General features: G+C 38.0%; 1 protein-coding gene across 1 annotated transcript in view; it reads right to left on the bottom strand.

Moving 5' to 3' along the window:
• Nucleotides 1–3,337: 3,337 nt before the first annotated feature.
• Nucleotides 3,338–13,627, bottom strand: part of LOC128636329 (alpha-1-antitrypsin-like protein GS55-MS) — a 31,810-nt gene continuing 21,520 nt past the window's right edge. The window contains exons 4-5 of the mRNA XM_053689360.1: nucleotides 12,789–12,936; nucleotides 3,338–3,591 (exon numbers count right to left, since the gene is read on the bottom strand). Of these exons, the coding sequence (XP_053545335.1) occupies nucleotides 3,403–3,591; nucleotides 12,789–12,936 (337 nt within the window). The 3' untranslated portion in view covers nucleotides 3,338–3,402. The remainder of the gene's footprint in view (nucleotides 3,592–12,788; nucleotides 12,937–13,627) is intronic.

Here is a 13,627-nt window from a genome sequence, read left to right as displayed (position 1 = left end):
ATAATATAGGGGTCGGCAATGTTAGGGGCAGCAGATTAGGGGTACATAGGGATAATGTAGGTTGCGGCGGTGTGCGGTCGGCAGATTAGGGGTTAAAAAAATTTAATAGAGTGGCGGCGATGTGGGGGGACCTCGGTTTAGAGGTACATAGGTAGCTTATGGGTGTTAGTGTACTTTAGAGCACAGTAGTTAAGAGCTTTATGAACCGGCGTTAGCCCAGAAAGCTCTTAACTCCTGGCTTTTCTCTGCGGCTGGAGTCTTGTCGTTAGATTTCTAACGCTCACTTCAGCCAAGACTCTAAATACCGGCGTTAGAAAGATCCCATTGAAAAGATAGGATACGCAAATGGCGTAGGGGGATCTGCGCTATGGAAAAGTCGTGGCTGGAAAGTGAGCGTTAGACCCTTTCCTGACTGACTCCAAATACCAGCGGGCGGCCAAAACCAGCGTTAGGACCCCCTAACGCTGGTTTTGACGGCTAACGCAGAACTCTAAATCTAGGCGATAGTGTTACACTTGTATGGAGCATTGAACAGATTTTACATACATACAATTTAAAAAAAAAAAACAAGAAGCTTAAAGGGACATTGTACACAAGATTTTTCTTTGCATATATGTTTTGTAGACGATCCATTAATATAACCCATCTGGGAGTGTTTTTATAAAAATGTATAGTTGTGCTTATTTTTTAAGAACATTGTGCTGATTTTCAGACTCCTAACCAAGCCCCACAGTGCCAGATGTATTCTGATGTCTACAGACTCCTGCAGGCTCCTGTTTATGTTATGTCTTTTAATATGCAGGGAAGGGAGGGAGGAGGGGAGTGTCTGCTCTTTTTCTTTACCCAGCCCCTTTCAGTGGATAATATAAGTTGTCTAAATAGTTAATTTATGAAGTGAGCAGACCAGCTTTGTATTATAACACAACAAATGTTGTACAAATGCTATTTATATTTTGTGTACAATTCCAGTCATTGCAATATAATGTGAGAATAATATTTTAATTTACATCTGCAAATAAGGGCTGTTTATTATGTTAATTTTTATGTCACTTAAAGTTGTCCCTTGTTCATGATGATGTGGTAGTGCGCTTTTTATGGAGAACTGAAGGAAGGCTGTGATAGAGGAGTCAGAAAATCCCAAGGTATACTTTGTGTACTAAATTTTGCAGATAGGGAGAAATAAAATGCAGATAACTGTGGACATGTTTATAGTATGCTGCTTTCTAACACTTTAACATAAGTTGAGGGGGGCTTCAAATATACCCTTGGGCTGAAGCCCCTAGTTATTTAAGTCATCTAGAAACACCTCTGATAATTAATAATGCAGGCATGACATTAAAGGTATGGACATTTGGGCCAAACCAAAAAGAGGGAAGAAAAATAATAAAATAGGGTTGCAGGATTTAATTTTCACTCAATAAACTCAGAACATCATACCTATGGTACAGAAGTACCTGAAAGTTAAAGGCACATGAGACCTCAGACAAGACCTATGGCCCTTATGTAAATATTTTACATTCCAATGTTCTTCACGTAGTAGAAAATGTTCTTTGTATTTTAAAATATATATTCCTATATATTTCTTTATATATATATATATATATATATATATATATATATATATATATAAAATTTCCTGACTGAATGACTGACTGACTCATCAACATCAAAATGTGAAATTTGGAAGTCACGTTGTTTTTAGGACATAGGCACCCACTAAGGAAGGATTTTTGGAAATTGCGTCCCTAAGGGGGTGAAAAAGCTGGGTGCTTAGATTCTCCTTGAAAAATAAAGAAACACTTGTTTTACCATTTCCACAAAATATACTTAAGGGGGGTCAAAAGGGGGGCTGATTTATGAGGATACCTATATCTTGAAAAACCAAAGATGTTACAGACGTGAAAATTGATATTTAGATTCTCCTTTAAAAATAAAGAAATACGTGTTTTACCAGTTCCCAAAAATCCACTTAAGGGGGGGTCAAAAGGTGGGGGCTGATTTATGAGGATACCTATATCTCAAAAAGCAAAGATGTTACAGACATGAAAATTGTTATTTAGATTACAAGAAACACAGAGAATTAACGAAAACTCAAGACGTTCATGTCAGCGAGTGTGCAACCCAAACGGGCACACACGTGAGGGCACACGTGATTACGAGTGGTTGCGTTTTTCACTATATTTTACAAATTACAAAATCCACACAAGCGAAGCAGCGGTCAACAGCTAGTATATATATGCAAATAATATATATAAATATTTAAAAATAAAAAGAACATTTTCTTCTACGTGAAGAACATTGGAATGTGAAATATTTATAACTACCTTCGGGTTTTGTGCTGCAGGTCTAAAGCAGTGTCGGGTTGGCGCACGAGCGATACGTGTTCCTTTTTTTTTGTTGAAAAGCACACTCCATTGAAGTCTATGAGGAGAAGATTTCAACGAGGTCCAGCTGTTAGTGCGCATTGAGTTTCGCTTGTGCGCAAACAGTTTACTTTCTACTTGTAATACAAGTGCTAACCCACCCATGTTAAAAGATTACTATCAGTGGTGTTTACGCGTGAGCGAAAAAGATATTTAGCGTGCCACTTGCAATCTGGCCCACTAAGAGCTCTACGTTGCAATATCACAATGCCCTAGGAACCAAATAATAACTAGCCTGCAGCAGGTAATGTACTCCAAATATTGCTGTATACAATATGTGTGAAAAATGCAGATGCATAAAACTTGTAAGGTGCGAAATGCGTGAGAAAAAAAAATCTGACACAACCTGATTGCTTGATTGGCGAATGTATGCAAGGATGGTAAGCAATTCTAGGAACAGAGAGGGGAGGTGCAGTTCTAGCTCATGAGTGAAAAAACACTTGTTCTGAGTTCTTATGAGGGGTGGCACCATAAGGAATAGAGCTAGTGAGAGACAGTCATACACTAGAGGATAAACTCGACACAGGGAAGGAGAGAGAGATATTGGAGACACTTATACAATAAAGTGCAGTAGAGTTCTGATGAGGGGAGGCACCCTAATGACACTGGAATGATAGAGAGCTATTGGAATACTGGGACACTTATACAATAAAGTGCAGTAGAGTTCTGATGAGGGACCATAAATAAGGAGCAAGCAAGAGACAGGAACACGTTAGGGGCTAGACTCTTCTAGACTCTATGGAGTTCTGCAATAACTATTGGAAGGACTTAGCACCCCTCAAGACATCTTAAGCTTGCTAATGTAGTAGAGTTGATCTGGTCCTTTTTTACCCTATTAAATGTCTCTTTCTTAAGCTTTACAAATAGTTCTGGTGACTTTTGAATAAATAATTTTAATTTCCAAAGGCAAAAACTTCAGTCAGACAATTGTTATTTTATTTGAACAAAAAACAAACAAACATGTAGTGAATGCATAATTCTATGCAGTGGGATTTACAATCTTTCCAATGAAGGGTAAGCTTCTAGTTGGACGATGATAAAATACTATCAAGAAAGGCCTGTTGAACACAACTGATGGGGAAAGTGACATAGTCATAAGTTCTAATGCTGTTGCCCCAGCAGCCTCAGATCCACTTTCATCAACACTCAGAACAGCTTTATGAAGTGCCTAAAGCAGAGAACAGAAATGCAGCAGGTTATGATCAGTCATATGAAATAATTCAAAGCAGAAATCTTTAAATGGACCAGGACAACTAAAAGACTTTAGAACAAAATGTTGACAATAAATGTTTTCTAAATATGCTATAGCAAATATGTTCAAATGTATAAATTACAAATGCATTTATGTCCTCCCCATTTACACTTCATCCTCCCTATTCACTAAAACGTCATTTGTCCTTGCTCTATCTCTTGACGCTGAGAAGGCTTTCGACAGAGTGAGATGGGAATACCTCTGGATCACGATGGGAGCCTTTAATTTCCCAGACACCTTAATTCATGCAGTACAAGCCCATTATACTGCCCCCTCAGCTAGGGTGAAGGGAGTGGGCTTCAGATCAGATCCTTTTCACATCACCAATGGCACTAGGCAGGGCTGTCCGCTCTCGCCCCTTCTTTTCGCACTAGAACCTTTAGCACAGGCGATCAGACTTAACCCCCAAATTGCTGGAGCACAACTGACGTCATCCCATAGCATTTCCCTATATGCAGATGACATAACTCTCTTCCTCACTTCACAGACTATCTATATTCCTGCTGTATTCAAACTCCTCCATAGTTTTGGCCAACTATCATATTATAAACTGAACATCAATAAAACTGAAGCCTTGCACTTAAACATCCCTACTCAGGAGCTAGCTTCCTTACAAAAAATATGCCAATTCCAATGGAACCCTCACACTATCAACATTTTAGGCACCCTTTTAAGCCCTGATCCAGAAACCACAATTGCTAAAAATTACACAGACAGGCTAATAGAATTCCGGAATCTCCTCTTAACATGGGAATTCAAAGAAATTTTGTGGACAGGGAGAATAGCGGCAATAAAGATGTCCTTCATACCCAAACTTACTTATCTGTTCAGGTGCATTCCATATAACATCCCAAGGCCTCTATTAAACAAATTACAGAGTCACCACTTATGTATGGAAGGATCACAGGCCTAGAACCTCTATATCCACACTGCAATCTCGCAAGGAGGCTTAGCACTCCCCAATATTATCCTATACTATACCGCAGCTCGGTTATCACACTTAATTAGTTGGAACATTACAGACGATCGTCCCCGTTGGTTTGATACTGAAGCATCAGTGTTGCCGTCAGGACTTATCCTTCCCGACTTGTTATGGATTCCCTACCACTACAAGGAAAGATTAGCTAACACGTCCCCAATACTATTAGATGCCCTCAAATTTTGGGACCAAACAAGACACAACCCAGACTTAGCTCCACACCCCTCCCCAGTACTCTCTCTGACCGGTGCCCTTTACTGTTTACCAGAATCTCATGTTGGGTCTTGGCGGAATCTCCCACCTACCTTGGTCACGGATTTCTACGACCAGGGTCAGTGGATTCCACACTCTCAGTTCGAAATCCCAACTTCTTTACACTTTGAGGCTTTCCACCTCAGTTCTTGGTTGAGATCATGGGGATACCCCAGACAAAATTTGAGAAAATTATCTAGATGGGAGACCAAATGGACCCAGGGGAATGGCCTCAGACATGCCCTATCCTTCCATTACAACCTCCTTCTCGAGCCCACCACTCTTCATAAACTCTCCCAACATAGAGCCTGGGAGAGAGAGATTGGTTTCACGGCCGACACCGATACATGGCATACACGCATTCTTATAACTAAAAAACTCCTTCATTGTGCTACCCTCTGGGAGCTACAGTACAAAATTCTAGTCCGATGGCATCTTGTGCCTTGCACACTGCACAGGATATATGGCACTCACTCCCCCAAAGTGTTTGCGAGGATGTGGACAGTTAGGTACCTCCCTACACGTGTGGTGGTCCTGCCCCAGGGAACGTCCTCTTTGGCGAAGGATCTTCATAATCCTCAGCTCACTAAACATCACCTTACCCTTCAAACCAGAGGTTTTTCTACTCCACATTAATTTCCCAAGTCTAACTCCGGCTAGGGAAGCCCTGCCAATATATCTTCTCATAGCCACCAAACTAACTATAGCAAGAATGTGGAAAAACAAAGACCCACCCCCTTTACCACAAGTTTTCTCCATAGTACATTACATTAAACAGATGGAATTATATTCACACAGAACCTTGGACAAGGTTGACTTCTACCTAGAGACCTGGTCCCCCTGGATCGAAAGATTTCCAGACTAAAACAGACTCTTAACTGCAACTTCCGTCCCCTTCCTCCCCCCCTTTTTTTTCCCTCTCTCCTCCCCCCCTTCTTTCTCCTTCTTCTCTCCCCACTCACTCCAGCTTGGGCTATTCCCTACACTACAGATATTCCAGGAACTGCTCTCTCCAGACATCCTTTCTATTAGATCTGGCTGCATCAAACATTTACTACAGCAGTTTATCTGAAAAAAAAACTTGAGGCACTAGGTTCCAGATTAATGAATGAACAAGAACACAAGATTTGCATACTGTATCCTCCTTTTGTACAACATTATGTATTTACGTATACAACTGTTCTTTTGTAACAAACCGATGTACATCTGAACCGGTTCTTCAATAAAAAATGTCCCACTTAACAATGCAACACATCTATTACATCTATAGTGATTTACTTTAGTCTTATGTAAGCCTTGGTCATGTACTCAGAACTATAAAATATAGCAATGCTTTAAAATAAGAGATAGAATTATTAAAAAAAATACATATTTTTTTAACAGAGCTATGGCTACAAGAATAACGTAAAATTATACTTTGCAGATATAGAAAGTTCAATTATTAATGTAAAATATATTTGGAATAATGCAAAAACAGCAAAAAACACATAGAGAATTGTCCATTATATTAAGAAAATACAACTATAAATGGACATGGACATGACAAAATGATCTTTTGTGGACGATTTATCATCGGTCTGTCCGACATGATCCGCTTAGCGGATCATGTCCGACAGACATTGATGAATGCCGACAGCATTTATCATTGCACAAGCAGTTCTTGTGAACTGCTTGTGCAATGCCGTCCCCTGCAGATTCATGGCCAATCGGCCACTAGCCGGGGGTGTCAATCAGCCCGATCGTATAGGATCGGGCGGATTGATGTCTGCAGCCTCAGAGCAGGCGGTCAAGTTATAGAGCAGTTATGGTCTTTAGAACCCTGCTTCATAACTACTGTTTACGGCGAGCCTGAAGGCTCGCGCGGAAACAGGGGCATCAAGCTCCATTCGGAGCTTGATAATTTGGCTCCTTTGTTTTGATTTCTGGTGCATATGTGCACATCTACAAAGCAGAAAAGCCAGGCCAACACAGGTTTGGTTTAAAAAACAAAGAAAGAGAGAAAGAAAAAAAAAAAAAAATGAAAATAGTAGCCATGTTCCTGCTGCAATAGGTACTTTTGTTTTCACAATATGTAAAATTATCATTTCTAATAGTTCTTGCAGAAACCTTCATGAAAATATATCTGTTAGTTTATTCTTTTGTATTTTTTTTGTATTTATTTTTAGCCAGACTTTGACACTTCAAATCCTGCCATAACTCTGATGATAGTAAATTACAGATTATGGGTATCGAGCAGTTGAGATCAAGCAGACGTGGTGGGAATCTTGATAGAGTAATTCTACAACATGAGTCAAGATGGATCTATAGATTAAACACTCTTAGTCCTATTAGCTTAAATGAGAAAAGAGGGTACTCTTGCTTTCTGTAATATGCAGGAATTGGCATGTTTAGTGCAGTCTTATTGTCTATCTAAATATGCCTTGTAAATAAATATCTATATATACACAAATAAATCTCTCAAGGTAAAATGCTATCTATGTCTAGTGAATCTGACAATAGGCTAATTTTTAAATGTATATATCTGTGCTTATATTAGTCTTAATGAAAGTAAAGTATTTATAATGTAGCTAGGTATAGATTTTACTCCAAATTACAATGATGAACATAATGGATTTTATGGTAGTTTGGCGCTTTAAATTTTAACGCTGATACTGCAGTGTGTTAATGATAGTAATACATTTATAATACTTAAGCAATCAGTTTCATGGTTAGCCACCTGTACACAAGGTATTGAGAGCATGTTTTGGTCGCTGTCACTGAACTTTGAGATATCTCAGTAAATGAGGGTGGTACTTTTAACACAAGAATGAATAAATAGCAAGTATGCCCTACAAGATCTACATCTGATGAGGCCCCGGCTTCAGCCCTTTGTGGGAGGGGCGAAACGCGTCATGTCTAACGAATCAATGATGACGTAACGGCTACGATCATACAGGCTGTGTAAGCAACCACGTTGAATTGGACAAACAGGTGTTTAGTGCACTACAGCACATCGGCAAGTGAAGACGCCAACTCACCCATGCTGTATAACTGCAGAATAATAAGGTATTGAGTATCCTATCCAGTGGTGAATGAAGCATGTTGGATTACAGGTGATGTTTGGCTTAAAGTCTTGCAACCCCGTGAGAAGTCCAGGAAAAAGTTTGATGATACGGGACTGTATCTAATTATCACAACGCACTTGAAACAAAGTGGATACCCCTTGTAGAATTGTTATGATACAAGTTATATGCGCATAGCGCAATTTGGCCATTGTTTTGACTGTACCTTATCAAGAGCTCCATGTACCAATACCAGAGCGTGTTTTTAAAACTTGAGTTCCTGGTTTGCAATTTGTATCAAGGACTCTGAAATCCATCCGTTCTTTCAATTTCTGGGGCCCCACAGCTATTTTTTGCATACAAAATATACAGCTTTGTACTTGACACACTTCTTATGGTTTTATGTGTCAGCCTGTTGGTTGTTATACTATATAAGGAAGAGTGTTTCAAATTTGTCCTAGAAGCATACTGCAGTATCAGTGTTTAGAATTGTGTAAAATATTTTCAACGTAGTTTCTTTTCATTGCTTGTCATGCATTTTAATTATATGTGTATGTGGTGACTATATGAAATATGGGTGGAGGATAGATGGCCCATTTTATCAAGATAATATATAGTAAGAAAGCGTTGTAGAACTATTGTGCAGCCTTTGGTCCTTCTTTGATTGTTACAATATTTGTTTTCAATCCTTCCCTTTGAATAATTTACATATATATTTATGTGTTTATATGAGTATATACATATATATTTATGTGTTTATATGAGTATATACATATATATTTATGTGTTTATATGAGTATATACATATATATTTATGTGTTTATATGAGTATATACATATATATTTATGTGTTTATATGTGTATATGCATATATATTTATGCGTTTATATGTGTATATATATAAAAAAATATTTACATTGTGGTCTACGGAAACACACAGTACCCATAGACTGCAATGTAAAGGCACTTTTTAGTAACGTTTTTTTTTTCTTACACCCCACTTGCACCAACTTTAAGGCCCTAAAACTGCCTAGTGCCGTTATTTTTTATTAAAGGGACATGAAACCCAAATTTTTTTTTTTAGAAAGAGCATGTCATTTTAAACAACTTTCTAATTTACTTCTATTATCTCATTTGCTTCATTCTCTTGATATCACTTGCTGAAAAGCATATCTAGATATGCTCAGTAGCTGCTGATTGGTTGCTGCACATAGAGGCCTTGTGTGATTGGCTCACACATGTGCATTGCTATTTCTTCAACAAAGGATATCTAAAGAATTGAGCAAATTAGATAATAGAAGTAAATTGGAAAGTTGTTTAAAATTACAAGCCCTATCTGAATCATTAAAGTTTAATTTTGACTAGACTGCCCCTTTAATACAATACTATAATGTCCTCTATTTTGAGGGCATTTGGGGAACTTTTCAAAAATTAAAGGGACATGAAACCCAATTTTTTTCTTTCATGATTTAGAAAGAACATGTCATTTTAAACAGCTTTCTAATTTACTTCTAGTATCTATTTTGCTTCATTCTCTTGATATCCTTTGCTGAAAAGCATATCTAGATAGGCTCAGTAGCTGCTGATTGGTGACTGCACATAAATGCCTCCTGTGATTGGCTTACACATGTGCATTGCTATTTCTTCCACAAAGGATATCTAAAGAATAAAGCAAATTAGATATTGGAATTAAATTAGAATGTTGTTTAAAATTGTATTCTCTAACTCATTCATGAAAGAAAAATGTGGGGTTTAGTGTCCCTTTAACAAGAGATCGGATCTCTGGTTAATGTTCTGAGTGCTAATTGCTACCGCATTGTAATGGCTGGTTAATTATTGTGCAGTAGCGATATAATTAACGCTCCACTATATTGTCAAACTTTTCTTGTATGTGCAGTATTGCATTGTTGCTGTGCCCATTGCGAAAACATATTCTGCCATATATCTAAAAGAAAAGTTATGTGTAAAAAGCACTTTTACAGCCCTAAGTATTAATGGCACAAAATGGTAAAATCATTGCTGTATACACTAAAGGAAACCAAATGATGTGTAAAATAACATTTATTTATGGTGCTGGGAGAGAGACAAATCATATCTTTGTGTGTTAGCATTAAAGGGACAGTAAAGTCATAATTAGAAATTCATGATTTACAAAGAGCATACAATTTTGAACAACTTTCCAATTTACTTCTATTATTTAGTATGTTTCCTTCTCTTGTTATCCTTTGCTAAACGGTTTATCAAGGTAAGCTCAGGAGGAGCAAATAACCTAGGTTCTAGCTGCTGATTGGTGGCAGCATATATATATATACCGATTGTCATTGGCTCACCCATGCATTCAGTTAGAAACCAGTAGTGCATTGGTGCTCCTTCAACAAATGATACCAAGAAAATGAAGCAAATTTGATAATAGAAGTAAATTAGAACGTTTTTTAAAATTGTATGTTCTACCTAAATCATGAAAGAAAATTTTTGGGTTTTATGTCCCTTTAAGATGAAATAATTCCTCTATGCTCATTAATAATGGCCAAGGTTTGTAAAATATTTGATCGGGCTGACATGGGTTTTTGACTTTTAGCTCTATTTCTATTAATGGTAGAGGGGTGGAGTGACAGTATGTATCTATGTATGTTATTTACAGCAAAGAGTGTTAAACAAAAGGTTAAAATTACACTATTTTGCAACCACTCAATATAAGCTATTTAAATAAATATTACATACCTCCAGCAGCATGAAAACAAAAATTGTTTTATTTATGTAAAGGTCTATTTAAAATTCTATAATATATTTTAATATCAATGGTGTTTTACCTTTCAGATTTGCCCACATATTTGTGTTACACACAGACAACAGGAACACTCACTAAATTGTTCATATTTCTCTAATCCAAGGAGTTTGAAAACACAACACCGTCAAGTGGTGTGTGTATGTTGGGGTGGACTACTGATGCATGTGTGTTACTGGCACAGAGTGTTTAAATATTTCTCTAAATGGGCTACTACCAAGCAAATGAAATAGGGTCTGTGGTCTGTATATATTACTGGCAGCAATGGGTGTTACAATTACAGGTCTCTTTGTGATTATTAGTGCAAAGAAGGATAATCATTACATTGTTTGTGTATCTGAAATAAAAAGGAATAGTAAAATCACTACAGTTGAGTTACTGTCAGCCAAAGGAATGTTATTTCACTAGTCTTTCTCTGTTACTGACAATCAAGGGGATTCAAATCACTCTGTGTGTGTAATATTGGCATCAATAAAATGTCAAAGCTATATATATATATATATATATATATATATATATATATATAATGTCCCAAGAAGAAGCAGGCACTCACTAGACTTTATACAATATCCTTTTATTACCAGTATTAAACAAACATAACGTTTCGGCACCTTACATGTGCCTTTGTCAAATGTCACCAAGCAAAATGTAACCTAGCACCTAAACCACCTAATACAAATTAAAACTGGCATTCCTTATACACTGTATACAGTAAATAACAAGCAAATTTACCGCCAAACCTTCAGATGGTATCTGTGTACATATAAAATGTTGGAATGTATTCTTACTCTAACAGAATAATAATATTAATTATTGTCTCCGCCTCTCTCGGATTAGTAGGTCTATGAAGCCAGAGTTCCTACTTCTGGCTTATTGTGTATATACATAATTTAGTGTATATGTGCAAATTTCATATGCGGCTTTTATAGTATCTCTACACTGTTTGTGGCTATTGGGTTAAAAGATGGTATCACTGCCTTATTAAATCTTCACTAAATGTGTCTTTCTTTCCTATAGGGGTAATATACTTAAGTCTATCAGGCCCATTTATCAAAGGGCTTGCGGACCTGATCCGACACTGCGGATCAGGTCCGCAAGACCTCGCTAAATGCGGACAGCAATACGCTCTCCGCATTTAACATTGCACCAGCAGCTCACAAGAGCTGCTGGTGCAACGCCGCCCCCTGCTGACTCGCGGCCAATCGGCCGCCAGCAGGGGGGTGTCAATCAACCCGATCGGGTTGATTTCCGGCGATTCCTGTCCGCCTGCTCTGAGCAGGCGGACAGGGTTATGGAGCAGCGGTCTTTAGACCTCTGCTTCATAAGTTGTGTTTCTGGCGAGTCTGAAGACTCGCCAGAAACACGGCCCTTCAAGCTCCGTACGGAGCTTGATAAATGGGCCTGTATAACTCAGTTGCCATATTAATTTTAAGTTGTCCACATATGTCAGTCCTCACACTGTACGCTGTTTGTATATAGCGGTAGCTATGACAACCATCTAGTTCCCCTGCGAGTAGGGTTCTGGTTGCGCATGCGCAACAGTGATGGCGGACATGACATGAATCAGATTACCGCATCCTTCTGCGTTCTTTGTTGGTCGGTTGCTATAGAGACGGCGCTGATTACGCCGTGACGTGGATCACGACTCTACATGCTGATGTCACAGGCCACTCTGAACGCGCTTCTGAAGGTTTGGCGGTAAATTTGTTTGTTATTTACTCTATATAAGGAATGCCAGTTTTAATTTGTATTAGGTGGTTTAGGTGCTAGGTTACATTTTGCTTGGTGACATTTGACAAAGGCACATGTAAGGTGCCGAAACGTTATGTGTGTTTAATACTGGGAATAAAAGGATATTGTATAAAGTATATATATATAAATATAGCAGGATGCTGCCTAGGACATTGTTGGTTGACAATAATAGTTGTGTTCTGAGATCTTTAACCATAAACAAGTGCTGAAGGCTCTCATCATTTTGCAACCTGGCAACAATGCTTTTATATCACTATATTTATGTTATCAAATCATTACGGATGGTGCTATTAATAACCCTTACCTTGGAAACTATCAGGTTCTTTTCTCCAGTTATCCCAGAGAGATCAGCTTGATCAGAGAATATATCTGTAACACCTAATTTTCTTAATTCTGGTATAAGATCAAGAGATGCAGAAATAGAGAATTTGGGGATCCATAAGTCAATAGAACTGTAAAAGCAAGCAACAACAAAGGTTAAAGGAAATAGTCACAATTTCACTGTTAGTGTGAAAAAATGCTGTTGTTGCAGAGACTGTTAGGATGAAACACGTTTATTAGTGAAAATAATATCATGTAATATACACACTAATATATGCTAGGTATTGGGCTTTGCTATATAGACATAACGAAGCATGTGTGTGTATAGAAAGTGATAAAATAAGGAGATCTGATTTCCCTGTAAGTTCATCCCATTGTAAAGGGTTGTGGTGACAATGAAAAAATCCAGTTATTTCACATACTAAAATAAACCCAAAGGTGTGATTTCTCATACATTTGATGCTACTTGCATAGCAAGTCATTGGAAACACATTAAGGGGGACTCAAAAACAAAACTAGTTCCTTCAGAAACAAAATCCTTTCTTTACACACTAGTAGCATACAACCCTCTCAACTGCTTGTTATCATCCAAAACCCACACAGCCACACATTTACCTCTCTTGCCCCTGTTACTGAGGAAAACATTTCTGCCCTTATATCTTCTTCCCACCTCACTTCTTGTCCCTTCAATCCCATCCCTCACAACTACTACCCTTGCTCTCTCCTTTTATTATTCCAATCCTGACACATATTTTAAACCTCTCCCTCAGCACTGGTATATTTCCCTCATCTCTTAAACATGCACTAGTCACAACTATCCTC

Source organism: Bombina bombina, chromosome 1, assembly GCF_027579735.1.
Source record: "Bombina bombina isolate aBomBom1 chromosome 1, aBomBom1.pri, whole genome shotgun sequence".
Lineage (NCBI taxonomy): Eukaryota > Metazoa > Chordata > Amphibia > Anura > Bombinatoridae > Bombina > Bombina bombina.
This window is presented reverse-complemented; position numbering and strand designations above follow the sequence as displayed.